General features: G+C 46.0%; 1 protein-coding gene across 1 annotated transcript in view; it reads left to right on the top strand.

Moving 5' to 3' along the window:
* The first annotated feature begins 1,156 nt into the window (after positions 1 to 1,156).
* The window catches only part of pomgnt1 (protein O-linked mannose N-acetylglucosaminyltransferase 1 (beta 1,2-)), an 81,857-nt gene continuing 61,110 nt past the window's right edge, over positions 1,157 to 21,903 (top strand). Inside the window, exon 1 of the mRNA XM_078561070.1 lies at positions 1,157 to 1,279. Within this exon, the coding sequence (XP_078417196.1) occupies positions 1,274 to 1,279 (6 nt within the window). The 5' untranslated portion in view covers positions 1,157 to 1,273. The remainder of the gene's footprint in view (positions 1,280 to 21,903) is intronic.

The following is a 21,903-nucleotide window of genomic DNA, read 5'->3' as shown; positions in this document are numbered from 1 at the left end:
TATCTTGGCTGCTGCTACACTCTGAGCTACATTCTTCTAATATGCTCTAACTGTACAAATGAATCACATTAAACTACCGACAGGTAGGTATTTCTGAGAGGGATAAGTTCAGTGAAAGTTGCTGTGCTCACAGAAGTTCCCCTCTCAAAGAGCTGAAACAGCCCAGCTGGTTTAAATAGAATTCTCCTTCCGAGCAGCACCATCATTTTCATTGCTCTTACAGGGACATGAGTTTCAGAAGCACGATTTCTTTACACACTGAGCATCTGATACTCAGAGGATAAGAGTCAACTGACAAAGAGCTGGGCCCCTCAGCATCAGTGAGGAAGAATCTCCAGATTCTACAAAAGTACTTACAATTTTGCTGTACACATAAACAGACTGATCTCAATTTTCATTGTAAAAACTGTCATACAATAGTGGATGGCACCAGAGAGAACTGATTCTTATCTCATCCAGTAAGTGTGAATTTTTAAAAAAGCCTATTTCTTCCCCTTCCTTTTTTCGGAAGCATTTCACATTACACAGTAAGAAGACGGGTTACTGATCCCAACTTCAGTCTTTTCCACTGCTAGTTGATAGCTGTCCAAACTAGCTGTTCTCTAGAGAATCTGTAAATGTACATAGGGAGCAATATTGCAATCATTTGTGGCATGAATGTTGCTCCAAAGCAAAGTCAACTCATTTGAATAAATTTTCAATGCTCTTGGTGTACAATGATTTGGGACAATGCAAGGTCAGTACAGAGCCTGGCAAACAGCTAGTTGTTGCCTTAAACAGCAATTGGCTCCAAAGTCAATGAACTAAAGGGCATGGCTGCACATAACTGTTGGACCCCCCCACCCACCTTCTGCATGCTTGTGATCACACACTAGTCACTTATTAATGGAGTGGAAGGCCATCCTGTAGGACAACAGGCTGCAGACAATGACGTCTTGGGATGGGGGTGGGGGAAGCCTGCAATCTGTACAAACCTTAGGCCCCTGCTATCCTGTTGTTTCCCCAGGATATCTCTGGGGAGAATGTTGAAAGTGCATGTCATCAACCACCTGCTTAACACAAGCATGAACTGCAGACTGACTGAGGTTACTGATATCCCCTGTGGGACAAGCCAGAGAGAAAAGAAGTTCAGGACTGCAGTGACCTTCACTTCAACAGGCTGAGCCATGCACACTCTAGCATTGGGTTGTAGGTCTTGTTGCAGGAGGCAACACAACTCTGTCATGGCCACCCTAGAGAAGTGCTGACTCCTTAAACGCTGCTGTTCAGTGAAATGCAGGTATGTAGGCCTGTGTTTATAAACTCTGTAAGAATTCCCCTGAACACACCTCCCTCCATTTGATCTCCATGCAGTTGCAGCTTGGTTGCTGCTTCCTCTTCCTGCTGCTGCTCCCTCTCCTCCTCATCCCATAAGCCAGGAGCAACTCCATGTTTGTTACCAGTAAACCCCTTAAGATCTTAGAACATTCTACAGCTGTCACAATCACTTTGAAATGATCCAAGTAGTAAAAAAGCACAGTATAATCCAAGAGGCGCTTGAGAAAAGCTGCAGGGCCATTTACAGCAAGAGTGCTAGTGGACTTCATCTAAAACAGAGAGCGGGTGAGCGTATGGACTCTATTTACAACAGAGAGTGGGTGAGCGTATGGAATTCATTTAAAACAGAGAGTGGGTGAGCGTGTGGACTTCGTTTACAACAGAGAGTGGGTGAGCGTATGGACTCTATTTAAAACAGAGAGTGGGTGAGCGTGTGGACTTTATTTAAAACAGAGAGTGGGTGAGCGTATGGACTCTATTTAAAACAGAGAGTGGGTGAGCGTATGGACTCTATTTAAAACAGAGAGTGGGTGAGCGTATGGACTTTATTTAAAACAGAGAGTGGGTGAGCGTATGGATTCTATTTAAAACAGAGAGTGGGTGAGCATATGGAATTCATTTAAAACAGAGAGTGGGTGAGCGTATGGACTCTATTTAAAACAGAGAGTGGGTGAGCGTATGGACTCTATTTAAAACAGAGAGTGGGTGAGCGTATGGACTTTATTTAAAACAGAGAGTGGGTGAGCGTATGGACTCTATTTAAAACAGAGAGCGGGTGAGCGTATGGATTCTATTTAAAACAGAGAGTGGGTGAGCGTATGGACTCTATTTAAAACAGAGAGTGGGTGAGCGTATGGACTCTATTTAAAACAGAGAGTGGGTGAGCGTCTGGACTCTATTTAAAACAGAGAGTGGGTGAGTGTATGGACTTTATTTAAAACAGAGAGTGGGTGAGCGTATGGACTCTATTTAAAACAGAGAGTGGGTGAGCGTATGGACTCTATTTAAAACAGAGAGTGGGTGAGCGTATGGACTCTATTTAAAACAGAGAGTGGGTGAGCGTATGGACTCTATTTAAAACAGAGAGTGGGTGAGCGTATGGACTTTATTTAAAACAGAGAGTGGGTGAGCGTATGGACTTTATTTAAAACAGAGAGTGGGTGAGCGTATGGACTTTATTTAAAACAGAGAGTGGGTGAGCGTATGGACTTTATTTAAAACAGAGAGTGGGTGAGCGTATGGACTCTATTTAAAACAGAGAGTGGGTGAGCGTATGGACTTTATTTAAAACAGAGAGTGGGTGAGCGTATGGACACTATTTAAAACAGAGAGTGGGTGAGCGTATGGAATTCATTTAAAACAGAGAGTGGGTGAGCGTATGGACTCTATTTAAAACAGAGAGTGGGTGAGCGTATGGACTTTATTTAAAACAGAGAGTGGGTGAGCGTATGGACTTTATTTAAAACAGAGAGTGGGTGAGCGTATGGACTTTATTTAAAACAGAGAGTGGGTGAGCGTATGGACTCTATTTAAAACAGAGAGTGGGTGAGCGTATGGACTCTATTTAAAACAGAGAGTGGGTGAGCGTATGGACTTTATTTAAAACAGAGAGTGGGTGAGCGTATGGACTCTATTTAAAACAGAGAGTGGGTGAGCGTGTGGACTTGATTTAAAACAGAGAGTGGGTGAGCGTATGGACTTTATTTAAAACAGAGAGCGGGTGAGCGTGTGGACTCTATTTAAAACAGAGAGCGGGTGAGCGTATGGACTCTATTTAAAACAGAGAGTGGGTGAGCGTGTGGACTCGATTTAAAACAGAGAGTGGGTGAGCGTATGGACTTTATTTAAAACAGAGAGCGGGTGAGCGTATGGACTTTATTTAAAACAGAGCGGGGAGACTTCATTTAAAAAGAGCGTGGGGAGCAGCTGATTGGTGAGTTGGATTGGTGAGTATTTCTAGTCTTTAGATTAAAATTAAGGTCTATAGCTAATATTTAGATCTCTAGTTTTTATTTTCTCTTTCTTAAAAATAGCTTGTTAAGTATAAGATCGACACTAGTGTAAATAATTAAATTCAATGAAATGTAAAGAGCAGGGATACTACAGTAATTAATTAATAAATTAAATATAATAAGATAGTGATGGCAGTATGGGCGAAGTGTTGCTGCTGTGGCATGTGGGAACTGCTGGATACCAAGGTCATCTGGAGCAAATACATCTGTAGTAAGTGTTTGCAGCTCGAGGAACTTCAGATCTGAGTTAAGGAGCTGAAGTCTGAGCTGCAGACGCTGCGCCACATCAGGGAGGGGGAAAGTCACCTGGACACTTTGCTCCGGGAAGCGGTCACGCCCCACAGGTTAGACCATTCAAATTTGGTTTGTGATCAGGGACAGGAGGGTGTGAGTGCAGGTGAGGCAGGTATGGGGACCCAGGGGTAGCTTTCAAGGAGCCTCAGCCCCTGAAATTGTCCAACAGTTACGAGGTTCTTGCAAGCTGTGTGGACGAGAGCGGGGACTGCAGGGAGGATGAGCGAACTGACCACAGCACACTGGTACAGGGAGACATTCAAGTTGGGGGAGGAAATAGGAATTGCAGCGGTGGTAGGGGACAATATAATTAGGGGGATAGATACTGTTCTCTGCAGCTATGGGCATGAGTCTCGAAGGCTATGTTGCTTGCCCGATGCCAGGGTTAAGGACCTCTCCTCAGGGCTGGAGAGGAGCTTGGAGTGGGAGTGGGAGGGATCCAGTTGTTGTTTTTCACATTGGTACCAATGACATTGATAGAACTAGAAAGGAGGTTCTGCTGAAAGAATTTGAACAGTTAGGAGCTGAATTAAAAAGCAGAACCTCCAAGGTAATAATCTTGAGATTACTACCTGAGCCACGGGCAAACTGGCATAGGCTAAATAAAGTCAAGGAGTTAAATGTGCAGCTCAAAGATTGGTGTGGGAGGAATGGGTTTCAGTTCGTGGGGCACTGGCACCAGTACTGGGGTAGAAAAGACCTGTTCCGGTGGGATGGGCTTCACTTGAACCATGTTGGGACCAGTGTCCTGGCGAATTGAATAACTAGGGCCGTAGAGAGGTCTTTAAACTAAATAGAGGGGGGGAGGGATCTGGAGAGGGGTTAAGTAGGCTTACAAAGCAAAAGGATATAGCGGCATTGCAGGGCAGCTATTTAGGCAATGATGCCCAGAGTGTGACAGGAAGGGACAGAGTGCACAAACATTAAAAATAGCAGCAAATTGGGTCAAAGGGGGAAAAAATGGTAAAAAGGCAAAATTAATGGCTCTTTGCTTAAATGTGCGTAGTATTCAGAACAAAATAAATTAATTAATGGTACAAATAGAGATTAATGGGTATGATCTTATAGCCATTATGGAAACATGGTTACAAGGAGATCAAAGCTGGGAAATAAATATTCAGGGGCATATGACTTTTTGAAAGGACAGGCAGGAAGGAAAGGGTGGTGGGGTAGATTTGTTAGTATGAGATGGAATAAGTACGATAACAAGAAATGATCTTGGATCGTAAGATGTGGAGTCCATATGGGTGGAGGTAAGAAATAACAAGAGGAAGAAGACACTGGTTGGAGTAGTCTATAGGCCCCTCTAACAGTAGCTATGCTGTCGGACAGAGAATTAATCAGGAAATAATGAGAGCATGTAAAAAAGGCAACATATTAATCATGGTGACTTTAATCTCCATGTAGTTTGGGAAAATCAAATTGTCAGAGGTGGCCACAAGTAAGAATTCATAGAATGTATTCAGGACAATTTCCTAGAACAATATGTTGTGGATCCAACTAGGGATCAGACTATTTTGGATCTGGTAATGTGTAACAAGGCAGGTTTAATAAATGATCTCAGAGTAAAAGATCCCCTCGGAAACAGTGACCACATGGTGGAATTTAGCATTCAGTTTGAGAGTGAGAAACTTAGTTTGGAAACATCTGTGCTAAACTTAAATAAGGGTAATTGCAAAGAAATGAAGGCAGAGTTGGCTGGAGTGGACTGGGAAAGAAGATTAGCAGAAAAGATGGTTGATGAACAATGGCAGACATATAAGAAAGTAGTTCATGACTCACAACAAAGATACATCCCAGTGGGGAAGAAGGATTGTAGGAGGGGGATAAACCAACCATGGTTAACCAAGGAAGTTAAGGATAGTATCAAAGTGAAAGAAAAAGCATACAATGTGGCAAGATTAATGGTAAGCCAGAGGATTGTGAAAGTTTTAAAAAACAACAGAAGATAACCAAAAAAAAAAGAGAGACAATAAACTTTGAGGGTAAATTAGCAAGTAATATAAAAACGGACAGTAAAAGCGTCTTTAAACATATAAAGAGGAAGAGAGAGGCCAAAGTCAATATAGGCTCCTTAGAGAATGAGGCTGGGGAAATAATAATGGGGAACCAGGAAATGGCAGAGGAGCTGAATAAATACTTTGCATCAGTCTTCACGGTAGAAGACACTAATAGCAAAAGGCAAAAGGGGGGAAGGAAATAAATTCAATAACTATCACTAGAGAAAAAGTACTAGGGAAACTAATGGGCTAAAGAATCAGAATCACAGAATCACAGTGCAGAAGAGGCCCTTCGGCCCATGGAGTCTGCACCAACACGTGAGAAACACCTGACCTACCTACCTAATCCCATTTACCAGCTCTTGGCCCATAGCCTTGAATGTTATGACATGCCAAGTGCTCATCCAGGTACTTTTTAAAGGCCGATACATCACCTGGACTTAATGGGTTGCATCCTAGGATATTAAAGGAAATAGCTGCAGGGATAGTGGATGCACTGGTAGTAATCTTTCAAGAGCCCTGAGGTGCTGGAAAAGTCCCAGAGAATTGAAAAACTGCCAATGTAACACCCTTATTCAAAAAGGGAGGGAGACAAAAAACAGGTAACTATAGGCCAGTTAGCTTAACAGCTGGCATTGGGAAAATGTTGGAGTCTATTATAAAGGATGTAATAGCAGAGCATTTAGAAATACATAACTTAATCAAGCAGAGTCAGCATGGCTTCATGAAGGGGAAATCATGCCTGACAAATTTATTAAAATTCTTTGAGGAGGTAACAAGCAGGATAGATAAAAGGGATCCAGTAGATGTAGTATATTTGGATTTTCAAAAGGCATTCGATAAGGTACCACACATTAGGCTATTTAATAAGATAAGAGCCCGTGGTGTTAGGGGTAGTGTATTAGCATGGATAGAGGACTGGCTAATGAATAGAAGACAGGGAGTTGGGATAAGGGGGGCATTTTCAGGATGGTAACCTATAAATAATGGAGTGCCACAGGGATCAGTGCTGGGGCCACAATTATTTACAATATATATTAATGACTTGGATGAGAGAAATGAATGTACTATCACCAAGTTTGTGGATGACATAAAAATAGGTGGGAAGGCAAGTGGTGAGGATGACACAAACAGTCTACAGAGGGATATAGATAGGTTAAGTGAGTGGGCCAAAATGTGGCAGATGGAATATAATGTGGGAAAATGTGAGGTTATGCACTTTGGCAGGAAGAATAGAGATGCTGAATATTATTTAAATGGAGAAAGACTGAAGAAAGCTGCAGCACGGAGGGATTTGGAGGTCCTTGTGCATGAATCCCAAAAAACTAGCATACAAATTCAGCAGGTAGTATAAGGCAAATGGAATGTTGGCCTTTATTTCAAAGGGAATGGAGAATAAAAATAGGGAAGTCTTGCTAAAGCTATACAAGGCACTAGTTAGACTACAACTAGAGTACTGTGAACAGTTTTGGTCCCCTTAGCTAAGGAAATACATACTGGCATTGGAGGCAGTCCAGAGAAGGTTCACTACGTTGATCCTGGGAATGGAGGGATTTTCTTATGAGGAGAGGTTGAGTAGGTTGGGCCTGTATTCATTGGAGTTTAGAAGAATGAGAGGCGACCTTATTGAAACATATAAGATTCTTAGGGAGCTTGACAGGGTAGATGCTGAGAGATTGTTTTCCCTTGTGGGAGAGTTGAGGACCAGAGGGCATAATCTCAGAGTAAGGGGTCGCCCATTTATGACAGAGATGAGGAGGAATGTCTTCTCTCAGAGGGTAGTGAATCTGTGGAATTCTTTACAGCAGAGGGCTGTAGAGGCTGGGTTGTTAAGTATATTCAAGGCTGAGATAAACAGATTTTTAATTAGTAAGGGAATCAAGGATTATGGGGAAAAGGCAGGAAAGTGGAGTTGAGGATTATCAGATCAGCCATGATCCCATTGAATGGCGGAGCAGACTCGATGAGCTGAATGGCCTACTTCTGCTCCTATGTCTTATGGTCATCTTAAGCACAATGCCTCCCAAAACTTTCCAATATTTTGCCAGTGATCCCTTTAAATATTGCTGGACATGGCGTCTCCTGACTTGTGCTGCCTATGGTTGGTGGACAGGATTAGGAACTCATGGTAGCGATATGAGCTGAGACAAAAGTGGAAGTGAAAAGCTTGGGGTTGTCATTTAACCATGATTTGCATATATTCATTATTTGCAGATATTTATTAGACCCCCGCTTGTTTCAGGCAGGAGCACTGGCCACCTAAATAGAAGTATGCCAATTTTCTGTCCATAGCCTTATTTCTTGTATTTACCATTCAAAATGCATTGCAGCTTTAAGAACAGTCACCATTTTTTTTTTAACTTGGGCTGTCTCTGCAGCTGCCAGCTTTTCCATGCTGTTTCCCGTGCTTCTCGAGTTTTGGTCGTGAGGGTTCTTGAAAAGTCACTGGCAACCAGGATTAAGGAAATTCCCAAGGCCTTTTATACATATGTAAAAAGCAAGAGGGTAGCCAGGGAAAGGGTAGGCCCACTCAGGGACAGAGGTGGGAATCTGTGTGTGGAGCCAGAAGAAATGGGAGAGATACTAAATGAATACTTTTCATCAGTATTCACCAAAGAGAAGGACTTAGCAGTCGATTTGTCTAGGGAAGAGTGGGTAGATAGCCTAGATCATGTTGAGATCAAAAAAGAGGAGGTGTTAGGCGTCTTGAAGAATATTAAGGTGGATAAGTCCCCAGGGCCAGATGGGATCTACCCCAGAGTACTGAGGGAGGCAAAGGAGGAGATTGCTGGGGCCTTGACAGAAATATTTATATCCTCGCTGGCTACCGGTGAAGTCCCAGAGGACTGGAGAATGGCCAATGTTGTTCCATTGTTTAAGAAGGGTAGCAGGGATAATCCAGGAAATTACAGGCCGGTGAGTCTTACGTCAGTGGTAGGGAAACTATTGGAGAAGATTCTTCGTGACAGGATTTACTACCATTTGGAAGCAAATGGGTGTATTAGTGAGAGGCAGCATGGTTTTGTGAAGGGGAGGTCGTGTCTCACTAACTTGATCAAGTTTTTCGAGGAAGTGACAAAGATGATCAACGATGGAAGGGCAGTGGATGTTATATACATGGATTTCAGTAAGGCCTTTGACAAGATCCCTCATGGCAGACTGGTACAAAAGGTAAAGTCGCACGGGATCAGAGGTGAGCTGGCAAGATGGATACAGAATTAGCTTGGTCATAGAAGACATAGGGTAGCAGTAGGAGGGTGCTTTTCTGAATGGAGAGCTGTGACTAGTGGAGTTCCGCAGGGATCAGTGCTGGGACCTTTGCTGTTTGTAGTATACATAAATGATTTGGAGGAAAATGTAACTGGGCTAATTAGTAAGTTTGCAGACGACATTAAGGTTGGAGGAGTTGCAGATAGTGAAGAGGATTGTCAAAGGATACAACGGGATATAGATTGGTTGGAGACTTGGGCGGAGAAATGGCAGATGGAGTTTAATCTGGACAAATGCGAGGTAATGCATTTTGGAAGGTCTAATACAGGCAGGAATTATACAGTAAATGGCAGAACCCTTAAGTGCATTGACGGGCAGAGGGATCTGGGTATACAGGTCCACAGGTCACTGAAAGTGGCAACGCAGGTGGATAAGGAAGGCAGGAAGGAATATGGCATGCTTGCCTTCATTGGCAGAGGTATTGAGTATAAAAGCTGGGAAGTCATGCTGCAGCTGTATAGAACCTTGGTTAGGCCACACTTGGAATGTTGCGTGCAATTCTGGTCACCACATTACCAGAAGGATATGGAGGCGTTGGAGAGGGTGCAGAGGAGGTTTACCAGGATTCTGCCTGGTCTGGAGGTTATTAGCTATGAGGAGAGGTTGGAGAAACTTGGATTGTTCTCACTAGAGCGACGGAGATTGAGGGGCGACTTGATAGAAATTTACAAAATTATGAGTGGCATGGACAGAGTAGATAATCAGAAGCTTTTTCCAGAAGCTTACTCCAGAAGAGTCAATTACTTGGGGACATATATTTAAGGTGAGAGGAGAAAACTTTAGAGGAGATGTGCGGGGCAAGTTTTTAACGCAGAGGGTAGTGAGTGTCTGGAATTCACTGCCAGAGGAGGTGGTGGAAGCAGGTACGATAGTGGTGTTTAAGAGGCAGCTTGACAAATACATGAATAGGATGGGAATAGAGGGATACGGACCCCGGAAGTGCAAAATGTTTCAGTTGACGGGCAATATGATCAGCGCAGGCTTGGAGGGCCGAAGGGCCTGTTCCTGTGCTGTACTTTTCTTTGTTCTTTGTTCTTTGTGAGTCTTCTTCTGTTTTAACTTTGCAAAACTTAGTTCCAGTTCGGAAAAACAAACATAGCAGCGACTTCTCCAGGCAGACAACTGGCAGTGTTTCCATGGGTGTGTCTCACCTGATTTTGGTCCCGCTTCTGCCCCATTTCTAGATATAAACATGGCAATAATAAGAAGTAAATTGCCCTCAATATCTAAAAAGCCACACTGAAAGCAGGTGTAATTGGTTAATATCTATGAGACCCAACTGATTTCTACTCTTTCTAGCCCACGAATGTGAGCCCAATTTTAGAGATCCCACTGCTACTGTTACACATTGTATTATCTGTAAATATCTGTAAAGTGTTAGGAACTAATTAGCTAGGAACTAATTGTTATGCGTAAGTGTTCCAGGGACCAGATTTTATGGCTGTACTAAAGACTCTTGTGACATATAACAGAACCAGTTAAATCCAGTCCTTCTATTGTAGCAGACAGCATGATAAATTTAAACATAAAGAGTTTCTGATCTTTCCAAGTTGAAGTGTGATTATTAACAACATCTGGGAACCAAAAGACAAGAACACGCAGCAGCTACTTTGATTGAATTCCGCACAGTACAGATCAGATACTAAACCTGGGACCTTCCCAAAGCTGTTTCAATACTACATCTGCAACTGGGGGGGGGATAGGACTCCAATTGCGTGAAAGAGGAGATGGAATGTCTTTATTTTAACGGAATTACCTCTAGTGAGCTATAAATATGACACAGTTCCAGTTGGTCTGATTCCACTGGATTTTGAAAAGGATAATTTAGGAAACAGTTGAATACATCTGCCAGCCATCTGCCAGCTTGCCTTCAATGATTCAATTCCAGTCATTACACCCAACAGGGAAGTTTTTTTTTATCCACCAAATAGAATTTGCAAAAATCAGGTGTAATACATCCCAGCAAGAGCAATGTGTCTCCTCTGATCATCTGAAATGAAATGCTGTTAACAACCCACTCTCTCCAGGAAATATAACTCAGTGACTCAGTATCGACATGCACAGATAAAAAAGAGCAGCAAACATTCTTAAAATAAATGACTGTGAGTTTGAATTTTTCTTGAAACCGATTATTTTAAGCTGTTACACAAAAACATAGGAAATAGGAGCAGGAGTAGGAATAGGTCATTCGGCCCTTCGAGCCTGCTCTGCCATTCAATATGATCATGGCTGATCCTCTGTCTCAACACCATACTCCCGCGCACTCCCCATACCCCTTGATGCCTTTAGAGTCCAGAAATTTATCCATTTCCTTCTTAAATATATTCAGTGACTTGGCCTCCACAGCCTTCCGTGGTAGAGAATTCCACAGGTTCACTACCTCTGAGTGAAGAAGATTTTCCTCATCACAGTCCTAAATGGTCTACCCTGTATTCTGGGACTGTGAATCCTCGTTCTAGACATCACAGCCAGAGGAAACATCATCCCTGCATCCAGCCTGTCCAGCCCTGTCAAAATTTTATGCATTTCAATGAGATCCCCTCTCATTCTTCTAAACTCCAGTGAATACAGGCCTAGTCGGCCCAATCTCTCCTCATACGACAATCCTGACATCCTAGGAATCAGTCTGGTGAACCTTGGCTGCCCTCCCGCAATGGCAAGTATATCTTTTCATCGTCTTCCTTTATATAGAAAGGGGATGTGGCACCTGTAATAAATCCTGACGCTGTATGCGGTGACCCCTATTAAACATGATATAGTGAAGCCAGGTGGCTCATCCATGGGGTCCATGATCAAGTCTCGATTCCTGACCCTGCTGGTTTCCTACATCCTCTGTCACTGCCCTTTGGGTGGGAATTCTGAGTTTTGAGAATTTTGGCTGCTAATCAGAAGGGGATGGGGAGGGGAGCTTAGGGTTAAGGTTAGGGTGGGTTGCTGAACTGAAGGTAAGACATGTACAGATCTTCATTGATGGGCAGAACTAAGTTTTCTAGGACCTGGTTTGTAGTCACTGATTCTTGCAGCTTTTCTTCTGAAGTGGTAACAAAAAATGTGCTAAAACTGGAAGCCAGTCTGATGGTTTTGGTTTCAGCACTCCTGTGATGATTCTCACCAGGGTATTCAGTTGTACATTCATAAGATTTATATTTACAGTTCCTGTCAATTCTGGAGGGCTCCAGAGAAAACCGGGTAAGGTGGTGGTTTGCAGAGTATAAGCATCTGCTTGCCAGCTGGTTGATTAAGTTGATCTAATCTTTATCTTGGCTGCTGTTTTCATCAAAGGTTAATGGTATGTGTGACTACTATTCAGAACAACAAGTTCATTTTGGAAGTACTTGTGCCTGAATTCAATACTACAGAAGGGATCACTCAAGCATTTTGTTGCTCAAATGAAATACAGAGACAAGCATTTTCTGAGGAATTAGACAAAGCCCTCAAAGCTTATAACAACCTGCAAGTTATTTTCTGTAAACCTGTGAACATGCCTTTCACTTGGGCAAGAGTTGTCGCTGAATGACTATAACAAGGTCAACTAGACAACCAAATTTCCTTGACTGGATAGAGGGGATGATATAAACATTAAAAAGTGATGGTGCCAAGACTGAGCTCTGCACAAACCCCTTATTCGATGGTTGAGTTCTGTTAATTTGTTTCATACATGGAATTTGCGACCGCTGAGCATGGCTGTTAGGAGGAGCAATGTAGGTTTGCAGCAGTAGTTCATCCCTCCATATCATATCAAATGCTGATTTCAAGTCCACAAAAGCCACATGTACGCTGATGACACTTAGCTCTACCTCACCACCTCTCTCAACTCCTCTACCCTCTCTGCCAACTAAATATTAGGAAGACCGGTGCAGGAAGACTGATGCCATTGAGGCTGAGACAGACTGTTTGCAACTTTGGTGTTATATATGACCCTGTGATCAGCTTCTGACCACATACTGGCTCCATCACCAGCACCGCCTACTTCCGCCTTATAACATCACCATATTCCCCAGTTCAGCTCATCCAATGCTGAAACTCTCATTTGTGCCTTTGTTACTTCTACACTTGATTATTCCAATGCTCTCCTGCCTGGCCTTCCATCTTCCACCTTCCATAAACTTAAGCTCATCCAAAATCTGCTGTTCATTCCAGCTTGCACCAAATGCCGTCCACCCATCCTTCTAACCTACATTGGCTTCTAGTTAAGCAACACCTGAATTTTAAAATTGTAAACATTGTTTTGAAATCCCTCTATGGCCTCACCCTTCTTAATCTCTGTAATCTTCTCCAGCTCCCCTCTGAGATATCTGTGCTCCTCTAATTCTGGCCTCTTGTGCACGCCTGGATTTTAATCACTCCACCATTGGTGGCCATGCCTTCAGCTGTCTCGGTCCCCAGTTCTGGAATTTCCTCCCTGGACCTCTCTGTCTCCCTACCTCTCTCTTCTCTTTTAATATGCACCTTAAAGCATACCTCTTTGACCAAGCTTTTGGTCATTTGTCCCAATGTTTCCTTATGTGGCTCAATGTCAAATTTTGTTTGAAAATGCTCCTGTGAATTGCCTTGGAACCTTTGACTACATTAGAGCTATAGAAACATAAGCTGTTGTTGTTTTTGTTATTGTGTTGAGTTCTCATTGATAACCAGCATTGAAGTGGGTTGCAATTATCTGGTCACACATGTTACAGCCAGGTCTAAACCCATATTGCTCCATTGGAATGTAATACAGAGTGAGACCAGGCTTTATAGAAACATCCTTTTCAGAAGCTTATACATAATGCCCAGCCAGAAATAGTTTGGATCGAAAAAGTAGGTATTTTTCTGGATAAAATGTCCTTTCTAGCACCTGTTTACCTGTGGCTTCACTGTTGTCCTATCCCCAGGTTACTGAAGTCCCCAACTCATGTTGAAGGGGTAGCTATGATTTACTAGCATGGGCAAGGCATATTTGGTGGCTTATTAGCATTACTAATCATAATGTCGGTGACTTAAAAAAATTCTACATTCCAGTCTAATAAACAGAGGCATGAAGAGGGAGAGGGCGAGGAATAGTGGGGGGAGAGAGAGAAAAAGAGAGACAGAGAGGTACAATATGAAGAGCCAGAGACAGCTACACTGAAGAGCCAGAAGCAGCAAAGGAGAGAAGCAGAATTGCAGTTATTTAATTAACAAACAGAAAACATAGATAGTGACTGTGAAATTGGATGGGGTGCAAAAACAGTTGTCCATTCCTTCTGAAGGAGCTCTGTGATGGGTGCTATTTTCAGTGACTGTAGCGTGCAGCCAAGGATAAGCATGTTGTTGAATAGCTGTGTATGCTTGAGCAGGGAGCATAAAGTTGTGAGAGACAAGCAAGAGTTAAAGCCAGCCTTCATTAAATAAAGCCAGTCCTCATTACGTAAAGCCAGCCCTCATTATGTAAACCCAGCCCTCATTACGTAAAGCCAGCCTCCATTACATAAAGCCAGCCTCCATTATGTAAAGCCAGCCCTCATTACGTAAAGCCAGCCTCCATTATGTAAAGCCAGCCTCCATTACGTAAAGCCAGCCTCCATTATGTAAAGCCAGCCTCCATTACGTAAAGCCAGCCCTCATTACGTAAAGCCAGCCTCCATTACATAAAGCCAGCCTCCATTATGTAAAGCCAGCCCTCATTACGTAAAGCCAGCCTCCATTACGTAAAGCCAGCCTCCATTATGTAAAGCCAGCCTCCATTATGTAAAGCCAGCCCTCATTATGTAAAGCCAGCCCTCATTACATAAAGCCAGCCCTCATTATGTAAAGCCAGCCCTCATTACATAAAGCCAGCCTCCATTATGTAAAGCCAGCCTCCATTACATAAAGCCAGCCTCCATTATGTAAAGCCAGCCTCCATTACATAAAGCCAGCCTCCATTATGTAAAGCCAGCCTGCACCTCTTAAGGTGAAGGAGCATTACCATTGCAGCAGGTGCTAGAAGTCATTCTCTAAGTGATTTTGAAATGGGAAGCACTCAATAATGGCACAACATGACAGAAAGCAGTCTTCAAGATTTTCAGACACTGCATTAGGGACCTTAGGGAGGAGGTGCAGAGGAGGAGAGATGTCCTGTATCCACAGGGGGACGGATATTCAAGAGACAAGCTTGGCAAAACCAGTGGGGCAAGATAACTGTGGAAGTCAACAGCAGGAATCTAGCCCTGAAGACCTGGATGCTGTACCACAAGATGTGCCATGACAGTCAAGGTCAGTGAATGCATATTCAAATGCCATATCCCACCAGTGAACCACTAGAACACTAGCCTCAGACGTTGCTGAATTGATCACATCACCATTACTCACTTATGAACAATCTCTATCAAGCACTACTCATGCCTGGCATACATTTGCATCACTGCAGTCTCACACACTTGGCACTGCTGCAAGTCTCACATCCACATGTCACACACTACCAGATATTCAATCATGACAACCACATCACCCAAACACATCGCCCTACACTCACTGATACACCACCCGCTTTCTTGCAGGACAAAATGGCAACCGGAGGCAGCAGCACCCAATGGGCAGGGGGGGGCTGCATGTTCTTATTCTGGTACGAGAGGCAGTGGTCAACATTATTGGAGCGGCTATGACTGAGGCTGTGGCTAATGGTGCGGTCAAAACCATCTTCAATGGTGCCATCCTCATACCTAATCCTCATCCTCACATTCAGCTCCCCCTCATCCCGTAGTCTTTTCTGAGTGACAAGCTTCAGACAGTGTAAGCATGCTTCTCTTTCTTCCTCCCCCTCCACTCACCACAACCCTACCCTTGTGCCTTTCTCCTTTCAGATACCCAAAAACTGGCACCTGGCCAGACAATGATGGAAGAGTAAGAAATAGAAGGAAGACAGTGATGAAAAAGAAATCCTATCACTTGCTCTCACATTTGCAGCCATCAGCACAGACACTGACACTTCACCTACTTAACAGGATAGCATAGAGTCAGGATGTGCATGTGGTGAGACTGGGCATGAATGCCCCAAAGCCAGGGCAGAAGGCAAAGATAGAGCCCATACCAGCTCACCGGAGTGCGAAGTCACACAAGAGTTCTGCTGCAGTGGACTCAAATGAACACTTTGAAGGGATGGGCTATGGAAAAATATTAATGCGTATGCACAAGGAAATGCATGATGCATTGGCTGGTCTGCCAGATAGCCTGCGTGTAAGGTCAAGGAGCAGGGGGGTTGCCACCAACATGACACGGGGTTTTGCACAGAGCGCGGAGCTAACTCTTGCAGCAGGGAAGTGGTGCCCATCATTAGCACATTGGTGGACACACCCTTGATACAGCATTTGAAAGCTGATGAGTCAGTTCCCGTTGCAGCAAAGCCAAAATCTGAATGCTGCAGTGAAAGCTTAGAATTCTTTATTGCAAGATCAGCTTGCTACTATAGAAGCTCAAACTGATCTCCTGCAAGCTCACCTGGCTGTTACACAATCTCAGCCTGCTGCATCATTGTTATGAACACCAGTGTTCAAAGGGTCTTGCAAGGGTCACTAAAGTCCAGCAATCTGTCCTCCAACACATTACTGGGATTGTTGGGGGGTTGCCCCTTGGAAGTGGCTGTGTCTCCGTTGGGTATTGCTGTCCTCTCTCAGAATGACAACATTCAGCATATCATCACTGCCACTCTGCCAATGCTCTTGTTATCACTAGATAGCCAGCAAGTCTAGAATGCTGCTGTTCATGCAGAGATGGTGTAGTCCAAAACTAGGTCTTCTAGGGTCAGAGCATCATCCTGCAGGAACATCTGCAGTCTCCCCCACTGAAAGTCAGCAACCCTTCACTAGCCATGCTGCAGGCTCTGGGACAACACTGCATAGGAGAATGAGACATGGGAAGGCTTATGAAAGACAGACACTTAGGGAATGCACAAAGCTGATTAGTTAATGTGTGTATGCAATATGCATGGTTTAATTTATAAACTTTGCTTGGAATGTTTATTTTTCTATTGGATTTTATATTTGCGTTGTGGCTGAGTGACTGTCGTGATGGCTAGTGACAGAGGGAAGGTAAGGTGAATGTGGAATGTGGAATTGGGATGCGTTTACTGGTATCGCTGTTGGATGAGCCCAGTATGAAAGGGGCTGTGTCCTTTGCCCCTGCCTTTCCGCCTCCCCCCCTCCTCTTCCTCTTCCACCTCCTCCTCCGCAGCTGCTGGCCTTCTACCTGAAGGTAAGGGCTGTGCAAGATTGTTCAGCATGTTGTAGACCGTCATGAATCTTGACATGTGCTGTGCCGCGTACTGCGGTGCTCTGCCCGTACTGCGGGGCTCTGCCCGTACTGCGGGGCTCTGCCCGTACTGCGGGGCTCTGCCCGTACTGCGGAACGCTGCCTGTACTGCGGGGCTCTGCCCGTACTGCGGGGCTCTGCCCGTACTGCAGGGCTCTGCCGCGTACTGCGGTGCTCTGCTGCGTACTGCGGGGCTCTGCCCGTACTGCGGTGCTCTGCCGTGTACTGCGGTACTCTGCCCGTACTGCGGGGCTCTGCCCGTACTGCGGGACTCTGCCGTGTACTGCGGGGCTCTGCCCGTACTGCGGGGCTCTGCCCGTACTGCGGGGCTCTGCCGCCCACTGCGGGGCTCTGCCGTGTACTGCGGGGCTCTGCCGCCCACTGCAGGACTCTGCCATCCACTGCAGGACTCTGCCGTCCACTGTGGGGCTCTGCCGTCCACTGTGGGACTCTGCCGCCCACTGCGGAGCTCTGCCGTCCACTGCAGGACTCTGCCGTCCACTGCAGGGCTCTGCCGTCCACTGCGGTGCTCTACCATCCACTGCGGTGCTCTACCATCCACTGCGGTGCTCTGCCGTCCACTGCGGTGCTCTGCCGTCCACTGCGGGGCTCTGCCATCAACTGCGCGTCTCTGCCGCCCACTGCGGGGCTCTGCCGTCCACTGCGGGGCTCTGCCGTCCACTGCGGGGCTCTGCCGCCCACTGCGGGGCTCTGCCGCCCACTGCGGGACTCTGCCGCACACTGCGGGACTCTGCCGCACACTGCGGGACTCTGCCGCCCACTGCGGGGCTCTGCCGCCCACTGCGGGACTCTGCCGTCCACTGCGGGGCTCTGCCGCCCACTGCGGGACTCTGCCGCCCACTGCGGGACTCTGCCGCCCACTGCGGGACTCTGCCGTTCACTGCGGGACTCTGCCGTCCACTGCGGGTCTCTGCCGTCCACTGCGGGACTCTGCCGCCCACTGCGGGACTCTGCCGCCCACTGCGGGGCTCTGCCGTCCACTGCAGGGCTCTGCCGTCCACTGCGGTGCTCTGCCATCCACTGCGGGGCTCTGCCGTCCACTGCGGGGCTCTGCCGCGTACTGCGGGGCTCTACCATCCACTGCGGTGCTCTACCGTCCACTGCGGTGCTCTGCCGTCCACTGCGGTGCTCTGCCGTCCACTGCGGTGCTCTGCCGTCCACTGCGGGGCTCTGCCGTCCACTGCGGGACTCTGCCATCCACTGCGGTGCTCTGCCGTCCACTGCGGTGCTCTGCCATCCACTGCGGTGCTCTGCCGTCCACTGCGGGGCTCTGCCGTCCACTGCGGGGCTCTGCCGCGTACTGCGGGGCTCTACCATCCACTGCGGTGCTCTACCATCCACTGCGGTGCTCTGCCGTCCACTGCGGTGCTCTGCCGTCCACTGCGGGGCTCTGCCGTCCACTGCGGGTCTCTGCCGCCCACTGCGGGGCTCTGCCGTCCACTGCAGGGCTCTGCCGTCCACTGCGGTGCTCTACCGTCCACTGCGGTGCTCTACTGTCCACTGCAGGACTCTGCCGTCCACTGCAGGGCTCTGTCGTCCACTGCGGGACTCTGCCGTGTACTGCGGGGCTCTGCCGTCCACTGCGGGGCTCTGCCGTGTACTGCGGGGCTCTGCCATGTACTGCAGGGCTCTGCCGTCCACTGCGGGTCTCTGCCGCGTACTGCGGGGCTCTGCCGTCCACTGCGGGTCTCTGCCGCGTACTGCGGGACTCCCGCAGAATGCTCCCGGCAGTGGAAACATTATGTAAGCATCCTAATGATCTGCTCAATGTCACTTCATGTGGCAGCATGGCTATCACTAAATGTCTGTAGCCCATAGATATGGATTGCAAATCGGAGTGGTGAGCCATGTTGTCAAAGGATATTCTCTGACACACAGTACCCATCCTTTGATTTGCTTTGATTGTGCAATGGACTGCTGCAGAATTAAGACACCATGTCAGCTGCCAGGATACACGTCACTGACCTGCATGACTCACTGCCTATGGTTGCACATCAGTTAGGCATGAAAGGGTGAAATTCCTTTCAGTTGTGGTATATCTCAGAGTTGGCAAAGAGACGTCTGTGCAGTCAATAGCATCCTGCATCATGAGGTAGTCTGCAATCCACACAAAGCCATGTCATTTCTCTGCTTGCTTGTCTCTGGCAAGAGAGAATGAAATATGTTCAGCTCTGTTGGAACACAGAGCTTCAGTTACCTTCCTTATGCAACAACAGATGGCAAACTTGGAGATGTTGCAAATATCACCTGCTCCATCCTGAAAGGAGACTGATGCATAAAAGTTCACAGCCACAATCACCTTCACAGCTACTGGCAAAGCTGTCCTCAACCTGTGCTAAGGCAGTTGTGGTTGCAGTAGGTGTCAGATTTCAGTGAGGACCTCCTTACTGAAGTGGATACGTCCAACAAACTGTTTCTTGTTGAGGTTCAGATAGGGGAATTTCTCTCTCAACACCATGGATAGATATGTCCTTCTGCTGACAGCCCTTCTCTTCCTCCTCCTCCTCCTCCCTCTTCCAGCAACTTATCCTGCTCTGTGTCACCTCTGCTCATTCTCCCTGTCATGCTTTCCAAGAGGATGCAAATTACTGCACCCATGTCTAGGAGCAAGTGCAGAATCCTCAAAGTCAGGACAAAGTCCTTCAGCAGATGCTACACCATTCCCTGCACACTTCAGCAACTTGAAACAACTTTAGAAACCACCAAATATTTCTACAATTACAGCAACTGCCAGCAGAAATTAATCAGCAGCTAACCTGAAAGGAGTTGATGATCCCTTTAAATAGCACTGGTGGCTCGATCCATCCTGCTGCTGAACACATGTTCAACTGCATGAGGTTAAGAGGTAGCATTAGCTGGAGCATTGAACTCCAAAATGGCAGCGCTGGCATCAAATTAGTTCCCTACACGCGTGCTAATGCCCTCACCAAAATGGCATCAAGTGTGGCTAGCATCAGAATGATGTTCTGCTGCAGAAATTATTTTGGAGACAAAACAACACTCATAAGACCAAAAAGACGAGTGCTAAGGAACCAAATTTTGCAGGCCGAGTTTGTCTCATGGCTGTTTGGGAGTCATTTTATGATCTTATTATAAAGCCCTTATGTAGCCTACACTGAATTTACATCAATGCATCAGCATATTATAGGGGTAATACTTATACAAAATGCAACTATATTACCGGATGTTTAGTGCAAAATAAACTACAAAAATATTGTTATTCCCAACAGTTCTGCCGAAGGGTCATGAAGACTCGAAACGTTAACTGATTTCTTCTCCACCGATGCTGCCAGACCTGCTGAGTTTTTCCAGGTAATTCTGTTTTTGTATTAACTTGCTGCCATCTAGTGATAACTTGCAGTCAAACACTTGCCTGGCACAATATTTGTATGTTTCTATATTGATCATGTGACATGTATTTCCCTAGTATCCCATTGAGCTGAATCTTCCGAGGAGTGGCAATCACTGTTGGAATGCCACTCCACTCCTACTTACTTACCTTACACTGGAGCTCCACATTTCTTGCCCGGACTTACGAACTGGGTCTCTTTTGAAATGTGGAGTGTACCTGTTCTGGGGGTCCTTCTTTTGTAGTGCAGGATTGTCAGTGAAGCATTGCTACGCACCCATGCAAGTTTAATGTTCCCAAAGCCACTTTGACAAGCTAAAGTGAGAAGGTAAGTGTGTAAGGTAAGTGGGTGAGGGGGTAGGGTAGGTCAGTGGGGTACTGGGTCGGGGTGTAGTTGGGTTGGGTCACAGGGATGGTTGGGTGGGGAGCTAATCAGGGGGTCTTCAGGGTGTCGAGAAGGTAGTCAGGGGGGTCGTTAGGAATAGGTGGATGGGAGAGTTGTTGGGGGTCAGACAGGTGGCAGGGTAGGAGGTATAGTTGGGGGGGGCGTCGGGGTAGTTGGAGGTCAGGGTTGTTAGTCAAGGTGACTGGGGGGCGGTCAGGGGGTCAGTCATATAATTACCCAGAAGTTAGAATTGATTTTAATCTTTCTAACTTTTTCTGGGTAACTATTCTGCTAAGTGGGAACCATCCAAAGTCTCCAACTCTAACTCAGAGTTTCGGAAGGTTCCAGGTTCAGGGCAGTTCCCCATCGGAAATCCAAACTTACTGGGTAATTCCTGTGTAGTCAGTGCATGGGAACTTCCAAGGGGGTCCCCCAGCACATCTTGGGGGGGTGTACCTCTGGGGCACGACCACCTGGAGATCGGAAGTTCTGGGCCAAGGTACATTGTGAGTTGGAAGAATTTAGCAGCTTCTATGTCACAACCATGTTTTTACCCAAAGGCCCCTGGTCATGGTCATGATAAGTATTCCTGCAACCACCTAGAATTACTGCTGAAGTTCTCCAGGTCATTCACCCTTCACAATTTTCTCTGGGACTTCAGACTTAAATAGTACCTTCCACAACCTCAGGATGTCTCAAAACTATTTAAAATGAATGAAGTATTTTTGAACTTTAGTCACTGTTGCTATGTAGGAACAGATGTAGGCAATCTGCACACAGCAATGTCCCACAAATAGCAATGAGATAATGACCAGATAATACTCTGGAGTAATCACATAGAATATACAACACAGACCCAGGCCATTGGGCCCAACTAGTCTCTGTGGATGTTGAGTCTGCTCCCATTCCATCTATCTCATCTCAACATATCTTTTCTCTCATGTATTTTTGAAAGCATCTAAGCCTTAACTGCTTCCTGCAGTTGTGAGCTCCACATTGCAATCACTTGAT

This window comes from Cetorhinus maximus, chromosome 17 (assembly GCF_964194155.1).
Source record: "Cetorhinus maximus chromosome 17, sCetMax3.hap1.1, whole genome shotgun sequence".
Taxonomy (NCBI): Eukaryota; Metazoa; Chordata; class Chondrichthyes; order Lamniformes; family Cetorhinidae; genus Cetorhinus; species Cetorhinus maximus.
Note: the sequence above shows the minus strand (reverse complement) of the source record. Positions and strands in the feature narration are given on the sequence as shown.